The sequence below is a fragment of the Eleginops maclovinus genome, chromosome 13 (genome assembly GCF_036324505.1).
Source record: "Eleginops maclovinus isolate JMC-PN-2008 ecotype Puerto Natales chromosome 13, JC_Emac_rtc_rv5, whole genome shotgun sequence".
Classification (NCBI taxonomy): domain Eukaryota; kingdom Metazoa; phylum Chordata; class Actinopteri; order Perciformes; family Eleginopidae; genus Eleginops; species Eleginops maclovinus.
The window spans coordinates 10,802,768-10,823,806 of NC_086361.1; the positions used below are offsets into that span (position 1 = coordinate 10,802,768).

The 21,039-nt window shown below is 40.4% G+C and overlaps 3 protein-coding genes and 1 non-coding gene across 6 annotated transcripts; 1 reads left to right on the forward strand and 3 right to left on the reverse strand.

The window, feature by feature from the left end:
* Positions 1 to 627: 627 nt before the first annotated feature.
* LOC134874956 (small conductance calcium-activated potassium channel protein 1-like) lies at positions 628 to 8,697 on the forward strand. Its single transcript, XM_063899260.1, is given in 11 exon segments — positions 628 to 1,148; positions 1,415 to 1,655; positions 1,657 to 2,292; positions 2,751 to 2,846; positions 3,781 to 4,080; positions 4,673 to 4,794; positions 5,947 to 6,088; positions 6,167 to 6,277; positions 6,733 to 6,860; positions 7,799 to 7,868; positions 8,015 to 8,697. Coding segments are annotated over 10 exon segments (2,040 nt in total). The 5' UTR covers positions 628 to 1,148; positions 1,415 to 1,448; the 3' UTR covers positions 8,243 to 8,697.
* A 387-nt stretch (positions 8,698 to 9,084) lies between these two features.
* rps27.1 (ribosomal protein S27, isoform 1) lies at positions 9,085 to 11,636 on the reverse strand. The gene is made up of 4 exons (XM_063899264.1): positions 11,508 to 11,636; positions 10,776 to 10,884; positions 10,553 to 10,663; positions 9,085 to 9,314 (listed from the first exon to the last, which is right to left on the reverse strand). The coding sequence occupies exons 1-4, from the start codon at positions 11,511 to 11,513 to the stop codon at positions 9,286 to 9,288; spliced, it is 255 nt and encodes an 84-aa protein (XP_063755334.1). The 5' UTR covers positions 11,514 to 11,636; the 3' UTR covers positions 9,085 to 9,285.
* On the reverse strand, positions 9,785 to 9,914 carry LOC134875583 (small nucleolar RNA SNORA35). Its single transcript, XR_010167247.1, has one exon. It is a non-coding gene; the product is annotated as a small nucleolar RNA SNORA35 (small nucleolar RNA).
* Positions 11,637 to 11,915: 279 nt separating the features above from the next.
* On the reverse strand, positions 11,916 to 20,936 carry lrrc71 (leucine rich repeat containing 71). 3 transcript variants are annotated; one of them, XM_063899262.1, is made up of 17 exons: positions 20,761 to 20,936; positions 20,468 to 20,506; positions 20,228 to 20,362; positions 17,193 to 17,300; positions 16,865 to 16,940; positions 16,690 to 16,764; positions 16,469 to 16,537; positions 15,715 to 15,874; positions 15,547 to 15,630; positions 15,368 to 15,442; positions 15,082 to 15,186; positions 14,911 to 14,974; positions 14,749 to 14,822; positions 14,625 to 14,651; positions 14,437 to 14,548; positions 13,251 to 13,342; positions 11,916 to 12,746 (listed from the first exon to the last, which is right to left on the reverse strand). In XM_063899262.1, exons 1-17 carry the CDS (start codon positions 20,828 to 20,830, stop codon positions 12,678 to 12,680), a joined length of 1,434 nt encoding a protein of 477 aa, XP_063755332.1. In that variant the 5' UTR covers positions 20,831 to 20,936; the 3' UTR covers positions 11,916 to 12,677. The 3 variants fall into 3 exon arrangements, with proteins under 3 accessions (XP_063755332.1, XP_063755331.1, XP_063755333.1); XM_063899261.1 differs by having other exon boundaries at positions 14,437 to 14,551; XM_063899263.1 differs by having other exon boundaries at positions 14,437 to 14,551; positions 20,228 to 20,294; positions 20,761 to 20,932.
* Positions 20,937 to 21,039: the final 103 nt, after the last annotated feature.

Below are 21,039 nucleotides of genomic sequence, written 5' to 3' on the forward strand. Positions count from 1 at the left end.
GTCATATCCCTCCCCCCCTCCTTCCACCTCTATCCATCTTTAAATACATGTTGTCTTCAGATTAAATAATGCCTTGCTTTATCCTGCTACTATCCGGATGCACTCCGCCCACCCCTTTGCTCCTTAGGTCTTACTGTTCAGAGGGAGCTCTAATATCTGCAGACCCATCTGTCACAAGGATTTATATAAATAAATGATGCTGAATGTCATTGTTACGACTTTAATGCTTAATACTCAACCCTGCTCTGTACATATTGTTAGCTTAAGGGGTGACATATTTGATATTTCATAAGCTCATAAGTATCAGATCTCTGTCAGACTTGATTAAACTGCAATACTAATCTACTGAATTGATTTTTTTTTTTAAAGATTATATTTATTTCAAATAAAAATCACAAAAAAATCTATAACAACCCCATGCAATCCTCCCACGATGACAATTCAGGCAATTAATGAAATCTCAATAAAAAGTGATTTAATGGCCTTTCTTTAAGACTGAGAGCTGGTTTTTGACACAGGTGCCCCCATGAGTAGATTTCCCCACCCACACACATATAGTGAGGAGGAAATCTGCCAATCCCGGCTAAAACAAACGGACAGATGACTCTTCTTTGCCTTCCATGCAACATCTGCAACTCAGAGTCTTTGCTGTCATTAAGCCCCTCCAGCTTTAGGGTAGATTCCCTGATGGTGGACAAACGTACACAGGGAAACAAGGGAATAAATGCTTCAAATTGTAATGGATATTCTCGGGTATTTACTTAGTATGTCGTCATATGCAGCAGGAATCTGTAACCTCGGCTTGAATCTATGGGAGGGGCTCCTTGATGCTGAAGCTGTTAATGGATCGCTGGAAAGTTCATACATGCAGAGCGGGGACATTTGGAATACCGATATCTGATGACGCCGGAGCGTCTTGGTTTTGCAGCTATTTTTCAACTTTACATTTTTAACGGCCTCCTTCAAAGGTGCTGTGTTTGAGTCTAGGTTGCAACAGGAATTTACACATAGGATCTGTTTGTGACTCAGACAGATGTGACCTACAGAACCGTAAGAAGATTTATTGCTCAAATTCCATCCAGAAAAAACATTTTCGTAAGAATTAAGGCTTTTTCTTCCTCACAGACTGGGAAACCTGACTAAAAAAGGTAAGAATAAAAAGTACTTTAACAATTTAAGCAAACACTCCAATAAAGTGTGTCTCTAAATCTTTATTGATCTGCATATTGTAACAAATATTTATAAATAATTCATTTATATACCATATAATTGAAACAAATATAAAATAATACAATTAGGAATTAATATTATCACGAGCCATCTAAGGTTTGAAATGTGTGTAGCTGTAGTTTTCTTTCCACCTACTGGTAAAATTGTAAACCTCTCTACCTTCTTTGTTCAAACTCTTAAAAAGATTTGGTGAATCGTCACCTGTAGGCCCTCTCACCATGGAGCACTCCCCCTCTATGAACTTGTCAGTAGTGGATGGACAGGACACGGAGGACCAGCGCCCCCTCCTTCCGCCCATGGTGCTTCTTCCACCTCAGGCCTGTTCTCCACAGTGCGGGATACACCACACAGTCCAACCGTCAGCTGATCACACCGTGTGGCTGGACAGAACCCAGGCCATGGCCACAACACCGTTGTACAACGGCCTGTCTTTATGTGACCTCTTCCCCTTGCGCCAACAAGAAGGGACAGAAAGGCAAAGAGAAGAAATGTCAGAAAAAGTCAACAGGAACTAAACAGAATCCCACACGCAAGGAGTGTAATAATCAGTGCAAAGCCAAAAACACAGAAGCCCAGAGACTCCAGGAGAAAGTCACCTCTTTCTCCGACATCCCATGTTCTCCCTGCAGGTTATCCCCCAAAAAGCCACAAAGCCAGGATGATGGGAGCAGAGGGCGTTGCACCTCGGGCAGCGTTGCTTTGGAGATGCATGACCACCAGACACTCCCAGAGATCATCATCACCAGCAGAGATGATGACTTTCAGCCACAAAATGAGACGTTCCAGCATGGCCAGGAGCCAACTGAGGCCAGAGGCCTGCTACCAGGAGCAGAGTGTCCCAATCCAGATCCTGAAACAAGTTCACAGACCAGCCCAAAGCACAAGGAGGAAAGCAAAGACGACTCGTACTGGAAGACCCACAACATCGGCTGGCGGCTGGTGCACAGAAGGGCTCTGTTTTTGAGGAGGCAGCGGCTGAACGACTGCGCCCTGGCAGTGGGGTTGTTCGGGATGTTGCTCATGGTGATGGAGACAGAGCTCTCCTGGAGCGTCTACAGCAAGGTCAGGAAAATAGGAAAACTTCACTTAAACCCCTGAGAAATCCTTTAAGCTACGTAAATGTAAAAGTAAAAAACTAAACTAAAATCACACGGGACAAGTGTAGTCATTATTTCCCCTGAAAAGAACCCAATGGATCAGTTTAATCAAAGCCTTTGTGAAAAAGGAATCCCCTTTTGTGTAAGAATGACCAGACCCTCTCATCTGTTTTTCATCGCAGGGTCACACTGGTTAAGTCAGAATGAGAATTGATCTCCAAACAACTGCAGGAAAATGTACAGTGTGCTATAAGATCATGTTGATTAAGTCATGCAAGTGGATAATCTAAATGTATGATAGATTATAAGGTTACACAGGATCATTGAGGCCATTTCATAGATTGAGCTTTGTAAAGACAGCTTGACAATGATGTCATGAGTTGTGTTTGTGTGTGTGTGTGTGCGTGTGTGGTTCTTTCACAGAGCTCCATCTACTCGCTCGCACTTAAGTCCGTCATCAGTTTGTCTACGGTCATCCTGCTGGGCCTCATCATAGCGTATCACTGCTGTGAGATTCAGGTAACTTGTTGATTCTTTATGTTGCATCAGGTTATTGTTTTTCCCTTCAAATTATCAATGCTCCTGTAGATTTTTCTTTAAGATGGTCATTGTCAGTAAGTCATAAACTAATAAAACCGGTCCAATTGAAAGGAACTAACAATACTACAACACTGGTTCCCAACCTTTAAGTCTGGTGGCCTTCTAAAATGTATATTAATCCACTTATGACCCACTCATCACAGCAAACCAACAAGTCAAAAATGTCCCAGTTTGGGATGAATAAAGTATTTCTGATTCTGATTCTGAAGTCATTTCTAATTCTCACACTGTTCCATCTAAATTATTTCTATAAGTATGCTTTATTTTACAAAGAGAAAGCAAAAATTACCCTATGAGTTAGGAACGTTTTGTTACTTGTTGGGGCAAAAAAAAAGGTAACTGTCACTTACAGATGGAAAACCTAAGCCTGTGCACTAATTGTGTGATTAAAAAAAAGATGTTGTATTCACTAAAAATACCGATTGCACAATTGAAAAACAACTCTACTTCCACAGCTTTTAATCCTCCAGCTGTTCACCTGTGACCCCACTATGTAGGTCACATGACCACGGTGAAAACCAAGGCACACATCAAGATTGGCTACAGCAGTCTCTTTTGTCCAGTTATATCTTGGGTCCAGGTGAAATGCTCACTTTATTAGTGGTGGCGAAGCCCGCAGGGACTTGGTTTGGCAACCAGAAGGTCACTGGTTAAAGTCCCTGAAAGATCTTGTGCTACCGAGGCGTACCTGAGCAAGGCACTGTTCCCTACACTGCTCCCCGGGCGTAGTACATAATAGCAGCCCTCTGCTCCTAACACTAGGATGGGTCAAATGCAGAATGTACATTTCCCCTCTGTGGGACGATTAAGGGTTCCTTCTTTTTCTAATTGACTCTTCCCACCTCTTCGGTAGCTCTATGTTCACGACATTGGTGCAGAGGATTGGTGGATTGCCATGACGACTGACCGTGTGGCTCTGATAGCCCTGGAGCTGGCGGTGGTGGTCATTCATCCCTATCCTGTGGGACTGATGGCGTACTTCCAGCAGACTTTCCAGCAAATCCCCGCCCGCCTGTCCCTATCAGAGACGGAGCTGGAGATCATCCTGGCTCTGCCCATGTTCCTCAGGCTCTACCTGCTGGGCCGCGCCATGATGCTGCACAGCCGCCTCTTCACTGACACCGCATCTCGCAGCATTGGAGCGCTGAATAAGGTGAGGGGTCACCCTGCGGAATCTGGATTTGGCTGAGTACTGCACTTTGAATACTTTCAAATCAACTTTTCCATGATTGTACAAACTTGTAAACTAAGGCACCTGATACATGGTATGTTAAAGTTTAATTTTGGATTAAGGCTGGGCTTCCTTTATGAACATCTCATCTGTTGCAAATCTGTTTATGTCTTATGTCCAGGTGGGCCGAGGGGTCTGTAGAGGTGTGACAATTGAGGTGTGACTATCACATGAATCGCTCCCATGAATCCCAGTGGTTCCACATGCTGGTTTATGTCCCTCACAAGCTCTTCTTTGCTTTTCTGCTCTCTTTTCCACTGTTGATTATACGCACCCGGCTAATCCCTTTCCTCATGAATGCTATTTAAGAGTGATGAAAATGACCTCTGTCTCCTCACCGCACTGCCAAACCTACCATCCATGTATCAAGCCAGATTGAGAACAAGTTTTCTTATCCCTCATCTCCTCTGTATTATATAATCATAATCTGACAGGTACTATCCTAAATAGTCTGGCTAAGTTGGCACCTATTTGGAAAATTGTGACGCAAATGCATCCCGTTTGTGATCTTTAGATACACTTCAACACCCGGTTTGTGGGGAAAACACTAATGACAACTTACCCCGGGACAGTGCTGATGATATTCAGCGTGTCTCTGTGGATCGTGGCAGCCTGGGGCTTACATGTCTGTGAGAGGTAGGTGATGATATATTGATTTACTGCTGAGACTGTAGTGCTCAAGGCCTAAATATGTCATCAAAATATAAGCAGATATAACACACAGTATTACTTCAAGGTGTGTACTGCAGCAACAAATACACGTCTGACTCTGATAAGATCAAATATCTCCTGATGTTATTTTTCATAATATAAAGTGTTTCTGAATATCACACACCAAAAATGAAAAACAAAGGGAAAGTACTGACAATAATACAGAAAAAACGTTACAATAATGTGGTGGGCATCAGCACATGGCAACAATCAATATAAAATAAAAGCCCTCTTAGAGGTCACCTATTGTGAACATTTATACATAAATATTTGTCCCTCTGTGTTAAGAGATTCAGAAAGTTTCAGGAAAAAATATTCTCTCCCTTTTTGTCCCGAACCATTTATATAAAAACCTGTCTGAAAATGAGCTGATCAGATTTTGCCCGTTGTGTAATGTGTTGGTTTTTTTTGTGGGTTGTACAACCATTAGCCAAACACCAACCAAGGTATTGCCTGCCCACCATATCACCTGAATCTCCTCCTAGAGCACCATTGTGGATTTTTTTGTACAAACACCTCGCAGAGGGGCGTGGCCAGCAGCAGCTCATTAGCATGTACAGTATGTTACAGACACAAAATCAGCACTTTTGGAACAGGGCTGAAACAGAGGGGTTTATGGGATGCTACAATGCATGATCTGTTTGGTATTTTGAGCCAAACACTATAGAGACATGTTTTGTATATATCTGAGACATACACTATATTGTTTAAAAAGCCTATAATAGGTGACCTTTAAGCTTTCTCAGAATGGTTCTAAACTAAAAATATGTTTGTTGATGTGACAATTTCCATCATACAGTATGTTCCCTCTTACATTTTCAGCGCAGGAAAAAGTTTGAGCGTCTTTCCAACATAATCACCTCATGTTGACCTGATGTCTTTTATAATGAATATTATTATATGTTTTTTTCTGTTGTGGGAACAGGAAAACAGTCCTCAGTAATGTAAATGTGGAGCAGTTATTTATTATTCAGCTACAGCAGTCAGATTATCAGCATCTTAGACCAGAATATTACTCAATCAAGCCGAGGAAGATTTTATTATATTAATGATATAATATCGTTGTTATTCCCACAGACACCACAACTACAGAGATCTGAGCAGCAACTACATGGAGGCACTGTGGATGGTCTCCGTCACCTTCTTGTCCATCGGTTACGGAGACGTGGTGCCTCACACGTACTGCGGTCGCAGCATCTGCCTCCTCACCGGGATCATGGTGAGCGGACACTTTCTTGTGTAATAAGTGAAAGGCAGATTCTGACTTGTCTTTATATTAACTGTGTTATGCTCACAGGGAGCGGGCTGCACGGTGCTGGTGGTGGCTGTGGTCGCCAGGAAGCTGGAGTTGACCAGAGCGGAGAAACATGTTCACAACTTCATGATGGACTCCCACATCTCCAAGAGGGTAGCTATGTGTATGACTTTTCATCCTCTTGTAACAGTTTAGTGTGCAGTTTTATCTTTGCACACCAGATACCACATTTAAACTTATTTTACAACATTCATGACTTTGTGTGCACTGTTAACAATATTCTATTTATTCCCCTTTTATTGAATCCAAATATCCCGGGAGCAAGTATAAAGCTGTGAGTGCTGTGAAATAAGTTTAATTTGCTTCAGTATGAATCAATACAAATTGTTTACAGCCTCAAACCAGAGTGTATTTGTTGAAAAACCGAAGAATATCTCCCCCAACAGGCAGATTTTTTATTTGAGGTGATAAACAGGTTTGAATGTAGTATCTGATTTAAAGGCGTTATGTTGGTGTTGCTCAGCATGTGCAGTATATAACAGCACTTTCAGGTCCTGTGCATTAACATAAAAATAACTCCTGAATGATTTTCTACATCCTTTCTCAAGATAAAAATTGCTGCAGCAAATGTGCTGAGAGAGACTTGGCTTATCTACAAACACACTAAGCTGTCAAGAGAACGAGACCAGTCCAGAGTCCGCATGCACCAGAGGAAGCTGCTGCTAGCCATCCACCAGTAAGACTTTCCGTGCTTTTTTTACTCAATAAATGACATTGATGCATTTGTTTTAATATTAAATGCCATAAGTTTTATGTGAAATTGAAAAAATATATGGATATACTTTACTTTATTTCATCACATTGAGAATAATATTCTCTTTATCAAAGTCCTGGCTAATGTTTTTTCAATTACATAATGTGATGTGATATTTAGTTTATAGTACAGAAAAAATAAATTCTAAGAGGCATAGAAGAGGCCGCATCAAAGTGCAATAAAAATGTGATAGCTACAGTAGGTCACACTCTATTATGCCACAAAGGGTTATTTAACAAAGTCATAGTATAGTATGTAGTAAAACATCAATTAGAATGTCATTAAAATGAGTCATATATGTAAAAGAAATTGTTTAAGTGTTCAATGATAATGTCATAGAAAGCCATAGTATAACATGTTAAGAAAGTAATAGTATAATATGGCATTACATTACATTTCTAAAAAGTCATACTGAAGAGTGCCATAGACATTCCATAGAATAGTCATAGTATAGTATGCCATAACATTATCAGAGAAAAAGGGAACGTTTTTGTTTCAAAACATGTTTCTTAATTGTAGGGTATTTCTGAAAAGTCTTTAGAAAACATAGTTTAGTAAACCATAAACAGTTCATTCAGAAAGTAATAGTTCAAAAAGTGATTCATTCTTAAAAAGACAGTTGTTTCTTTCTAATGTTATGATGAGCTGGATATGATGCTAGTATAAAACTCTCAGTAATAATATATTCGTATGGCTGATACTTAATACCAAAGTCTATAAAAACTGTAGATAATGTGTTAGCAGGTAATGGGTGAACTTTCCCTTTAACGGTTTCTTCTCAATACATTTCTTTGATAATGAAATAAGTATTGTTGTACTATCCTCTTATAGCACCTAAATCTAAATGTACTTCTGTCCAGGCTGCGGCGAGTGAAGATAGAGAAGAGGATCCTTGCAGATCAGGGAAACACACTAGTAGATCTGTGCAAGGTGAGAGAGGCAAGTGAACGTATCGTCTTCTCTCCCAACCTGGACAAACCTTCACAAAGTAGCCTCTATTATTCGCCTGATGCCTTTTCTTTCTCTTCTCTACATGAACCTACATGAAACCACCGCGGACATCGACCCTCATGCAGATACAAACCATGATGTATGACGTGCTGGCAGAGGTGCAGGGCTGCAGAGGGGAGCTGGACACTCACATCCACAGCCTGGAGAAAAACGTGGAGGAGCTGAGGGAGGGCTTCAGGAGCCTGATGCCACTCCTGTCCAGGACCCTGTCCACGCAGAACTCCTCCATCCGCCACCTGCTTAGGGAGAGGGAGGTGAAGACTGAGACTGCCGGGGTGAGCGACGACAACTAGAGGCTCAGGAAGGGGATGAGGAGGAAAGAAAGTGGCTCCTAAATTAGTTATTGGTTTACAGCTGAAATGATCATGTTGGGACATCTTTACATGAGTTGGGACAGATATGTGTGAATACAAAGTTGAGTTTGTACAGTATGTAAAATTGTAGTTAAATAAGTAGCACCGTTTTCTGTAGCAGTAAAAACATTGTAGCTTCTTAGAAGTTAGTTTGAGTTTGGATTTCAAAAGGCATTCACTCCAGATCCAGCAGCGTTTTACTAAAGTTGTCAGCTGTCAAGAGGACGGTTTGCTCACACCCTCGTAATTAATCAAAGGAATTCACTTGGTAAATAATAAATTAGTTTGAATGACAAAAAAAGGGGAACCAGATGTGGTAAAATGCCAATTCATTTCCAGATTTAGGGGCCTTTTCTGCACCGCCCCCATACTTCCACCTTAATTTGCTCACATTTGAAAATGCAAAATATATTATAATAAACATGTGTATTTGGCACACCTTTTTTTAAAGTTGTCGATTTAAAAATCATTTTTTCCAATAGCTTCCATGTTATGTGACCCATGACTCTAAATCAATGCAACATTACTTTACAAGTAGGACCCTCCTCGCCACACACCAACCCTGGGTGCTTAGAAGTCATTTGTTTAAAAGAATGCTCATGAATTTATTCTTTTAAAGTACAAAAACAGTGAAATTCTAAAAAAAGATGTCTCTCTCAGTGTACTAACTCAACTCAGCATTGACTTTGTCACACGACATGGATGGTATTTAAAAAGAAACCATTTTCCATAAAGAAACTGCTGACTTTCCATAAATAAATACATGAACCACACACAAACCATTCATCTAGCCAAAACAATATTTTATTAAGAGAGACAGGGTTGGAGGGTGGAGTAACAGCAACAATCGATCCATCAACATGAACAGTAGAAATCTCCCTGCTGTCCAGTCCTTCTCCAGGTCTCGTTCAGATCAGATCGTTGAGTGGCGCTGATACCAACCGGTCCATCCCCTCCTCTCCCCTTCAGCTCTGGGAGAGCAGCTAGTGCTGCTTCCTCCTGAATGAGCAACCTGCGAGAGGAGACAAAAAGGGTGAGACAAAAGAGAAGCCATACAGTACAGAAACAACGCAGAGTCATCGTTTTCACATCATGTGACTGATAAGGGCGACATCACTACCCATTGAGGAGCGACACTGGCTAATGCTACAGCGGCCTAAAGAGGAAGCTCTAACAGCAGGATTGACGACATTTAGAGCGGAGATTCATTGATCAAATTTATCGCCAAACATTTTGATGCGCATCTGTTTGAGTCACACTTATACCTTGGTTTAGAACTGCAATTATTAGTCCTGTGATGGAAAAAATAATTCAGACATTTTGATAACAGCATAATTGTGAAGAATGCAAAAAAGGGCATCAAATTCAGGTTTCAGTCTCAAATAGAGATTTCCTGCTTTTATTAAGCGCACACACACACACACACACATATATATTTATATATATAGGTTAGCCCAACACTGCAGTAGCTAATAGGTCGCCATTTGTTCTCAGCCTTCGAAAGGAAGGAGCCAGTGGTCTAGCTCAGCCCTTCTGCAAACCGAGGTTGATCTGGCACTGGAATGAGATTGGAAGACCACGGTAAGGGAAGTCCAATCACTTGGCAGTGCGGCAAAGAAGCTTCAAAATGTGTCCGATAAAAACCATTCATATAAAGTAACCCCACCATTCAGGCCTGAAGAGCCAGCCAAATGTCAGTCTTGACACTGTTAGAAATGTTATCACTCACACGGCTGAGATAGTAAATCATTGATTCAGTAAGTTATATTCTGTTCTAAATCTTTGTCACAGGTGCAAATATCCATCATGAGAACCAAGCAATAAACTGTTCTAAACAGATGCAGATTTCCCATCATACACACTGTCGCAGTATCTGCATCAAATATTAAATAATTCTCACCACATGATTACGGCAATAAATTAATACTGCAGAAGTTTGCGATTATACATTTTGACTTTTGAGATATACAGCACTTCAGCAAACTAACAAATCAATGTTTGAGATATCGCTCGGTACAAATATCTACATCTCCTTGAAAAACACATGCAATTATCGCACAACATAGGGAAGCCAAATTGCCTCCATTGACTTGAGGGCAGAAAAAAACCCACAAGAGCATATGCTGGTTTTGATTATGTCTATGCTGTCATTTTGGATGTCATCCCACAACTGTTAAAGGCTGCATTCAATAGTTTTCCATTCAGCAGGTAACTTGTATCGTGCATGATGTTAATATTGCAAGTACTGACCCTCTGTGAGACGGGCTTTGCCTCCAGTTGGCTGACACAGGACTGTTGAGCAGCCAACACACAGCACGACTGTCTGAGCGTGGCTGAACACAGTCGTGATCTTGTAGCAACCTGGAAGAAAACAGACCATTTTTAACTTCAAACTAAAGGCAGGTTGATACATATGGACAATGCACAAGTGATGCTAGTCTACCGAGGTGAATCTGCACGGAGAAAACTGTACCTGGACATTTCACATCCATGAAGTAAGAGTTAGGACTCTGTACAAGCCGCTTCTTCTTGTGCCTCCTCTTTTCCTCCTCAGGAGATGGATGCAACAAGTCTTTTGCGAGCTGAATTGATAAGAAAGAGGGGAACATGAAAAAAAAGGTTAAAGATGAGTCACTGTAAATTGATATTGTAGATACAATAACTTCTCAGCTGAGAAGATAAACAGTTGGCATTTAAATATACTTCTTTCCTCAAATAACACCGGATAACTTTAACATTAGCGTTGTTTTGGGCTGCTACACGGGCTAAGCTAGTTAGGCTTCTCGGCTGGCCTACGTGACTTGGTTTACTGCAGATTTACTGTATTCTTATACATCGCGGGTCTTTCTTCAAAAGCATGGGATCATTGTTACACTTATCTAATCCCCACCCTAACAAATCATTGGGAACACATTACGGCTGGTTATGTTTAGTGTTTTGGGTTATACGCCTGCTCAGACCCGCCGTTGAACAGGCTCCATGTTTGCGATGTGTGCGCAGCCATCTTGTGTCACAATGCGCTCGCAATGCGCTCAAATGTGGATAAGTATTTCAGTAATTTTGTGGCCAAAACTCAACGAAAGCCTCTGGAAACGACACCAGTTGAATCGCTAATTGTTTACGTTAACATTGAGCCGTGGGGTTGCTCTCGAACACTCCATTAAATTGCACAAATGTCATTTTACACCTCCCTGTGGATACTCACTGGCATGTTGGCGAGGAAATAGCCGCTGCCGAAAAGGAGGCATTACCGGAAGCGACGGGTTGATATCGGTGGTTCACTTTGAGCAGGAGCCGGATGTGACGAAGTTCACAGCACATAGCGGCCATATTGGTAAGGTCCAAACTCCACCGTGTTTCCTCCGTTCTCATAATGCATCAATGGTTCACGGTTCTTCATATATTCTTTGTACAGATAAATATATACTTTAGTCGGTCGCATTGAAAATGATAACACTTTATTATTTTACATGAAACAAGAATAACATATATGTACGAGCAAATTGGAAACTTTAACACGTGAACAAGGCTTATTTATATTTATATATAAAAATAGTTGTTTCACGTGCTGAAATTATGTACAACAAACACACTTTTTTGTAGGTATCGGATATGTAACAGAATAACCCCACTAGGTTCTGAAGGTTTCAACACCTCTTCACAATATACAATATACCAACACGCCTATATGAGTTCTGCTTCAATATAGTTCTGCAGGTCATTTAACTATCCCTTCATAGATCAACTCCAATGTAAAATACGGGGGACGGTATCAATAGCTCTGTGAAAAAAAAATATCTCCACTGTTCAGTTGAATTAAATGTATGGCTCTATCTTCTCGTCGTCTTATTAGTATGAAATTCCCTTTGTGTGTTGCAGTTTTTTTTACTGCAGCTCAGCAGTGAAACCCTTTAAAAACACAAAAAGTTACGTGTAATTTCAGATGGAAAAGACAGTAACTTTGACATCAACACCCTTAAAACACCAGCCACATTTTTTTTTAAATGGGTGCAGTCTGTGGTAGATAAATCAGCAAGTGTTGTCACACAGACTGAGGCTGATAACGGTGAGAGATGCAAGCAATAGTTTTTTATTTTAAGAACTTGATATTCTGCTGTTCTCAGCTTTTGTCCTTGGTGTACATTTAAGTGTGAGCAAAAAACAGCAAACAGTGTGTTGATTAGAGTACTGTGCAAAGCATCGGGATTTTAATGTTCCACAAGATTGTTATTACATCCATTTGTTCACCTCACAGTAGAAGACAAAGTGTATTTATTGTTATTTACCAAATAAAGAGTGTACATAAAAGTATTTGAGATGAGTTTTCTCAGAAATATGCCTGATGCTCCTCCTCTTCTGTCTGTTTAGAGCTGTGTTATGCTTTGAATGTCATCAGTTCCTTTATCTTCACATAACACTCACAATCTGCTGGGAAGCGGTTTCTCTGAAAGACAGATCGGAAATCATTATACAAAACTTCTTCAAATAACACTGTCGATTCAATAGAGCATGGTGGTGGTTGTGTATTCAAGGTAAGTCAATGACACACTGAGAGAAAAAGCTAATATGTTGTCTATTGAAATAATCAACACCACATTTCCTTTTTTTTTCAATAGAAGGACCTTAAAACAAGGCACTCATTAGAGTATTAAAAAAGTACTTTAGTTAAATAAAAACAGCAATTGCATCTCAGCAATGAACCTTGTGGGTAAAATTATTGAATTGTGAATGGGAATGATACTAGTAAAAGGCCCAAGCTGTAAGAAACAAGAATTATTGTTTCCATTACAACACTAAACATGTAAAACCAATTAAAAGTACACAAATGTAAGTACAGTAGTTATAAATACTTCTGCTAAGTCAAATGCCTTAACCGCATAGATGCACACATAACACACACACACACACACACACACACACACACACGGCATTGGCTTGAGACTCTCACCTGCAGACATAGACGCAGCAGGCCGCCTCCCTCACCCTGCTTCTCTAAAGATTTCAGGAACAGAGGCAGCGATTTCTCTGTAATTCTGTTTCCTACACGCACACAAACACATACACACACACACACACACACACACACACACACACACACACACACACACACAGTTACCATTTTGTTAAAATGTCTGTTATTTTTCATAATTTATTTTCCTCAGTGCAGCATAGAGGTAGTTGCCATTTAGCGACTAGCATGTACCTTTACAAACATTTTTTTTTAAAATGTACAATGAAGAAGGCAACATATTATATATAATAGGCGGATATTAAACTTGGTGATATTTAGAAGATAAAATGTTGATATCATATTAAAATTACACATATAGATAGATAGAATGGGAGGATGAAACCCTCTTTATTAGTCACATACATGCACACAGCAGAGCACACACACTGAAATTAGTCCTCTGCATTTAACCCATCCTAGTACTAGGAGCAGTGGGCAGCTATTGTGCAGCGCCCGGGGAGCAATGGGGAGGGGGATTGGAGGTGTCCGGTGCCTTGCTCAAGGGCACCACAGCAGGGCCTAGGAGGTGAGAAAATAGTCTAAATCCGGCGCCTGTAAAATAATGTCAGGTTATTGTTGTCTTTATATGCCTCCATACCTTTTTACCCCTTCTTATTCCCCCTTTTTTTTCTAGGCTCTTATCTTTTTATGTTATATGTTCTTGTTTATATTTGTACTGTGGGAATGCCAGAAACGGCATTTCAATTTTTTGTATACAACACATGTGGAAATTCTGACAATAAAGTGGACTTCGACTTTTGACTTTGACTTGACTTTTCGACAATTATTGTTACAGACTCAATCATTTTCCAAAAAGAGACAAAAGGCAAACATTTAAATATGACATTTCTATAATCTTTGTTGCTATATATACAGTATATTGCATAATACTGTTGTTATATAGTGAATTATTTTGACTCTGTACATTTTTGGATGAAAAACTGATATTGTGAATTCCCAAATGTGATGCGTTTTTTGAATAATGACCTTTAAACAAAAACTATGCATAATATATATATATAAGTGTTTTGTAAAAGTCACATTTGAAACTTATCCTGGTATCTCTAATGTTAATGTTTCACCTGATTTATTATCTCAGGCTGAGACGAACACAGTGACTGACCTGCCAGGTTCAGGGAGGAGAGATTCGTGTTTCCAGGCAGAGTTATTTCCCCGTCCCTGTGCTGCACCGACTGATCCAGCAGAGGGTTCTCCACCTCCTCCAACTCTCCCTGCTGCTGGAGAGCGACAGAAGTTAACACGTGCTTGACAACACAATGTTTGCTCAACAGAAAATTATGTCAAACAAACCTCATTCAGGGAAGTATTCGATTTCTCCTGCAAGGGAAGAAAATAAGGACACTGAATTATCAAAAGTAATGTTTGTGTGTATATCCATACATGTACACAGATTCAGAAAACATGTCTCTGGTACCTCCTGTGCAGAGAGTTGCTTCTCTTTGCCGCCCTGTTTGGCAGCTTTACCTTGAGACACCTTTAAATCAGAAGCTGGGAGAGATTTAAAGAGACAGCAGTGAAAAGATAAAGGCTGTCAGGAAAATACAAGTGTTTTTCTATCTGAGACGGAGGCAGTTACATTTCTTGTTAGACTTTGGGTTCTCTTTGTTGGCAGATGGGTTGTCCTCTTTTTTGGATGCTTCCTGCAAGTTAAAAGATCTCAAGATTACTAGTCATATTTTAAAAATACACATATGATGTCATATTTTCCATTTTGGAGCCCATTATACACAGTCTATGGGCATGTTACCTTTTTTTTGCCTTTGTTCTCCCCTTTGCCGGTGCTCAGTGAACCGCTGCTGGCTACTAAGGGAAGTTGGTCTGCAGGCTGGTCCCAATCAACCCTTACAGATGACTGCAATAAAATAGTTTAAATGTGTAATTATAGTTTGTTTACATGGAAGTGATCTTCTAAGCTTGTTAGAACCGGTTCAAAACCTTTGAATCAAGACCATTTTCTGCAGAGTAATGTTTTTCAATCCTTACTTTACTGAGCACTTTGATATTCAGGATTAGTTAGGCATTTCTTCTCTTACAGTCTGAGTTTTTTCCAGAAGCATCTTTCTCCTCTCCACAACTTCTTCATGAGTGAGAGGGAATTCGCCAAGTATCTAAAAACAGAAGTGGTTAAGGAGTGTTAGGTTTATTAGATTACATTAGTAATTTAAAAACAACTTAACTAATGATTAATCGCATTATGTCCCAGGTTCAATACCGCTGCCAGATGACCCGCTCCTGAGTCTCCAATCTGATTGTTGGACAGTGAGAGAACTAACAAAGCTCGATTCAACCGCAGTCCCTGAGAGACAAAACAGTAGGACAACACTTCAGCCATCATTAAGGAACTTTAAGGGTTGAATGTATAGTCATTTTTTTGTTATACCTGTGCAATATAAGTAGCACCAGCATCTCCAATAGCATTGAATGCCAGGTTGAGTGACACAAGGTTCTTGTTAGCAGATCTGGTTGTTGAGAGAGCAGACCCAATCAGACGAGCGCCCTCATCTCCAATCCCATTATTTCGCAGGGCCAAATGGGTGAGGCTTGACCAAAGAAACACACGACATGAGACAAGACATGCCAGTGCTTCTATTTGTGTTTGTAAATGCAGATATACATTTATTTGGCAATGTTCCGAACTACAATGTGATATAGGGATGCATTGATCAAATACTGATACATAAATAGGCTATAATGCTGATCTCTACCTTAAACAGCGGGATCGTATAGCTGAGGGAGCTGAGGTTAGTTTATCAGATTTGTTCGAACAAGTTTGTGATCTTTTTTTGCTGCATTTAAAAGGTTTACACTTTAAATAGAATTTCTGTTAATTTTGAGAATATTTTTACCAGGTTGTTGGTGCATAATTTATCATTTAAATAATAAATAACAATGCATAAACACGGGTATATGATCCCAATTTAAAGAAAATAACCATGAAGTTGTTAACATCTGAATGATGATATTAAATGTCCGGTTTTTTTGCAGTTCATCAGTAAATGTTTGCACGTCTGGAATTGGGCCTAAGATTTCATCTTTAGTCGTATTGGCTGATACTGTCAAATCTGGCTATGGGATTCAGGATTGAAAAAGTCAGATCAGTACATGCCTTTATATGTTTCTGCATGGTAACTCACACGCTGTCTTCAGAGAGAAGAAGGTGGTAGCTCTGCCCTGGAAGATGGTTTCCCTCCAGTGTCACATCCCTAACATGAAAGGAAGAGGAGGGGAAGCGTCAGAAACCCTAAGTGTCTGACTGATAATATTAAACATACCTTAGTGTCATTTCTCTGCAGCTCTACAAAATTACTTTCTACAAAACAGCCCCACAGTGTGACTGACAGCTGAATCCGCTCACCTGAGGTTGGAGCACAGTGATATTGTGTTCACGAGAGAGATTACCATTCTATCTGTCAGCCCTGCCTGCCAAAACCTGCCACACAGAGGACAACATTACATCAACAAACAGGAGCAAAACAGTGACAGCTGTAACCCTGCTCCCTGTATTAAGAGTGTGTGTGCTCATTACTCACTGAAGGCTCAGCAGCTTGCTCAGGGAGGGAAGCATCTTGTGGAGCACTCTGGCAATACGCTCATCTACCTTCCAACCTGTGTGTGTTAAACACGTTGAGCAGTTTATAATATCAAATAAACAAGTTATGATTATGATTATTATATAAGTATAGCAGTAATTTGCAGATTGTATTCCAAAAGCTCTGATATATAATGAAATGAATCATTATTATTATAAGTTAAATGTGGTTGGAAGCTCAGAAAAAGAAGGTGACATTTAAGAAAAAGGAAAGGACAAAATGTTTTAATTAAGTAAGATGCAAATTCAAGATGTAATCTCCTTCTTACCAGAAATCTTTAGGTACTTAGCGCTGAGGGGGTCTTCATCATCCAGCTCCACCTGGAGGCACGGCTTAGACCAGCACGGAGCACCGTTTGTCTCCAACTGACTCTCCTCTGAAGAGAATATTTATTTAATAAATTTAAGGGTATGTTCAAAAGTTAGATCATGTTCAGGGGACATTCACAGACAAACATTGACAGACTTTTAAACAATATTCCCTTGGGTTACAGACGTGCAACAGTTTCTGGACATTTTTGTATTTTTACACCTATTCTGAGTTTTGAGTCATTTCGAAGGTCTGTTGTCGTTGTGTTGTCCCTTTAATAGTGTTTGTTGTCTGTCTGTTTCCCTGTACAGCAGTTTTATGTTCCTTTGTGGTCCTTTTAAGTCTCAGTTTTAGTGACATATTTTGGGTAAAGGCCAGGGGTCCAAAACATGTTGAGGCCCATGTGCCTGGGCCTGTTCAGTAATATAGCTATAAGACTAGAATTAATAGAGAATAATATTTTTTGATTTAACTACCATGCTTTTACAGTGGGGCAAAAAAGTATTTAGTCAGCCACCAATTGTGCAAGTTCTCCCATTTAAAAAGATGAGAGAGGCCTGTAATTTTCATCATAGGTACACTTCAACTATGAGAGACAGAATGGGGGAAACAATCCAGGAAATCACATTGTAGGATTTTTAATGAAGTAATTGGTCAATTCCTCGGTAAAATAAGTATTTGGTCACCTACAAACAAGCAAGATTTCTGGCTCTCACAGACCTGTAACTTCTTCTTTAAGAGGCTCCTCTGTCCTCCACTCGTTACCTGTATTATTGGCACCTTTTTGAACTCGTTATCAGTATAAAAGACACCTGTCCACAACCTCAAACAGTCATACTCCAAACTCCACTATGGCCAAGACCAAAGAGCTGTCAAAGGAGACCAGAGACAAAATTGTAGACCTGCACCAGGCTGGGAAAACTGAATCTGCAATAGGTAAGCAGCTTGGTGTGAAGAAATCAACTGTGGGAGCAATTATTAGAAAATGGAAGACATACAAGACCACTGCTAATCTCCCTCGATCTGGGGCTCCACGCAAGATCTCACCCCGTGGGGTCAAAATGATCACAAGAACGGTGAGCAAAAATCCCAGAACCACACGGGGGGACCTAGTGAATGACCTGCAGAGAGCTGGGACCAAAGTAACAGAGGCTACCATCAGTAACACACTACGCCGCCAGGGACTTAAATCCTGCAGTTCCAGACGTGTCCCCCTGCTTAAGCCAGTACATGTCCAGGCCCGTCTGAAGTTTGCTAGAGGGCATTTGGATGATCCAGAAGAGGATTGGGAGAATGTCATATGGTCAGATGAAACCAAAATAGAACTTTTTGGTAAAAACTCAACTCGTCCTGTTTGGAGGAGAAAGAATGCAGAGTTGCATCCAAAGAATACCATACCTACTGTGAAGCATGGGGGTGGAAACATCATGCTTTGGGGCTGTTTTTCTGCAAAGGGACCAGGACGACTGATCCGTGTAAAGGAAAGAATGAATGGGGCCATGTATCTTGAGATTTTGAGTGAAAACCTCCTTCCATCAGCAAGGGCACTGAAGATGAAGCGTGGCTGGGTCTTTCAGCATGACAATGATCCCAAACACACCGCCAGGGCAACGAAGGAGGTTTCAAGGTTTCAAGGTTTTATTTGTCATATGCACAGCAGATACAGCGTATATGTTGGCAATGAAAATCTTATGTTGCGTGCTCCTCCAACAACTCAACATGCATGGTGCAAAAGATAAATAAAGTAGTGCAAAAAGAGAGAAGAATATTTACAATATTAACAATAAAGATTTGAGGATGTGAAATATATACATATGTGGAATACATTGAAAGTATTTAAATACTTTACACTGTTGAATGAGGAGGTATGGACAGATGCATATATTATGTATAGCAGATGTATATGGCAGATATGTACAATATATAGATATGTGTACTATAAACAGATATGTATGGCAGATGTGTATAATATATATGTATGTGTGTACTATAAACAGATGTGAGTAGACATTCACACAGCTCAGGAGTTCAGTAGTCTTATAGCCTGTGGTATAAAACTGTCTCTGAGTCTGGTAGTCTTGGTCCGGATGCTGCGGTACCGTCTGCCAGACGGCAGCAGACAGAACAGATTGTTGCTGGGGTGATGGGGGTCCTTTAATATCCTACCGGCCTTCTTCCTACACCGCTGGGTGTAGAGGTCCTCCATGGATGGCAGCTCCGTCCTGGTGATGTGCTGAGCAGTTTTCACCACCCTCTGTAGAGTCTTACGGTTGAGGGCGGTGCAACTGCCATACCAGGCGGTGATGCAGCCAGTCAGGATACTCTCGATGGTGCACCTGTAGAAGTTGCAGAGTATCCTGGAGTCCATGTTGAACTTCCGCAGCCTGGAGTGGCTTCGTAAGAAGCATTTCAAGGTCCTGGAGTGGCCTAGCCAGTCTCCAGATCTCAACCCCATAGAAAATCTTTGGAGGGAGTTGAAAGTCCTTGTTGCCCAGCGACAGCCCCAAAACATCACTACTTTAGAGGAGATCTGCATGGAGGAATGGGCCAAAATACCAGCAACAGTGTGTGAAAACCTTGTGAAGACTTACAGAAAACGTTTGACCTCTGTCATTGCCAACAAAGGGTATATAACAAAGTATTGAGATGAACTTTTGTTATTGACCAAATACTTATTTTCCACAATCATTTGAAAATAAATTCTTTAAAAATCAGACAATGTGATTTTCTGGATTTTCTTTTCTCATTTTGTCTCTCATAGTTGAGGTATACCTATGTTAAAAATTACAGGCCTCTCATCTTTTTAAATGGGAGAACTTGCACAATTGGTGGCTGGCTAAATACTTTTTTGCCCCACTGTACATCGGTAAAATACATTAGATGCAGTGCTCAAACATTCCCGCAATTGAAATGAAATATTAACACTTGATATTTATACAACGTACAAGTTGTTAGTACTAGTATGTGTTTGCCAGGCGTCTAGATCATGTTTACCTGTGTCCCCTCCTTCAGTTTCAGTGGTGGGGGAGGTTGGTTGCCTGGTGCTGACAGCTGGGATATCCTTCATGTCCAGAAGAGCACAAAGCCAATGGAAGTCAACCTCCACATTGCCCGAGCACTGATATTCATCTATTGGTCGAAAGGTTTAAAGCACTGACTACACAACTCTCTACCAGTAAATAAAACTGTCTGATAGTGTCTGGTAAATAAAACAAGTCTGATAATGTTGCTTACCAAAGGTCTGAGCAGGCAGTTTTTCAATTGGAGTTGTACCTAAAAACAACAGAAAGTACATCATTACATGAAGCACCTATCAACCATGTCATGTTATTTAATTGTTTATTATAAAATAGCGTTATGGCTGCCTTATAAGATTCAACAATTGTTGCATTATAGTAGCTTGATCTTCAATACTGAATGAGTCAATTATGCTGCTCATACTTTTGTTCATGTGGGCCTTGACTATGAAAAGTTGTCTTGTCATTGACAGTGAAGGAGCTTGAAACGTGGATGAAAGCTGTTCTAACCTGTATTTTTCGATGCCTCATCCTCAGCATTGGCCTTGTCTGGTTTCTCTTTGTGTCTCTTTCTCGACATTGTTGTGTTTTAAAGTCGAAATATCGTTAAATCATCAGATAAATGACCTAACGTCGCTGTACTGCTATCAGTTAGCTATTGAACCCACGGGCGTCATTGGCGTTACCGCGGTAACCAACAACCAACAGAATCCAACCTGTGCGATTTCTCGCGAGATTTGTGGCGAAGTATTCGAAGCTTCTTCTCAACAATACAGTTTCCTGTCTAAT

What these genes read in the sequence shown, in the direction of transcription:
- rps27.1 (XM_063899264.1), bottom strand. An exon ending in CATGGATGTGAAATGTCCAG is followed by an intron (nt 10,664 to 10,775) that starts GTACAGTTTTCT and finishes GTTTTCTTCCAG; the next exon opens with GTTGCTACAAGATCACGACT. An exon ending in CAAAGCCCGTCTCACAGAGG is followed by an intron (nt 9,315 to 10,552) that starts GTCAGTACTTGC and finishes CTCCTCTCGCAG; the next exon opens with GTTGCTCATTCAGGAGGAAG.
- lrrc71 (XM_063899261.1), bottom strand. Translation starts at nt 20,830, where the DNA reads ATGTCGAGAAAGAGACACAAAGAGAAACCAGACAAGGCCAATGCTGAG. An exon ending in TGAGGCATCGAAAAATACAG is followed by an intron (nt 20,507 to 20,760) that starts GTTAGAACAGCT and finishes TGTTGTTTTTAG; the next exon opens with GTACAACTCCAATTGAAAAA. An exon ending in AACTGAAGGAGGGGACACAG is followed by an intron (nt 17,301 to 20,227) that starts GTAAACATGATC and finishes TATTCTCTTCAG; the next exon opens with AGGAGAGTCAGTTGGAGACA.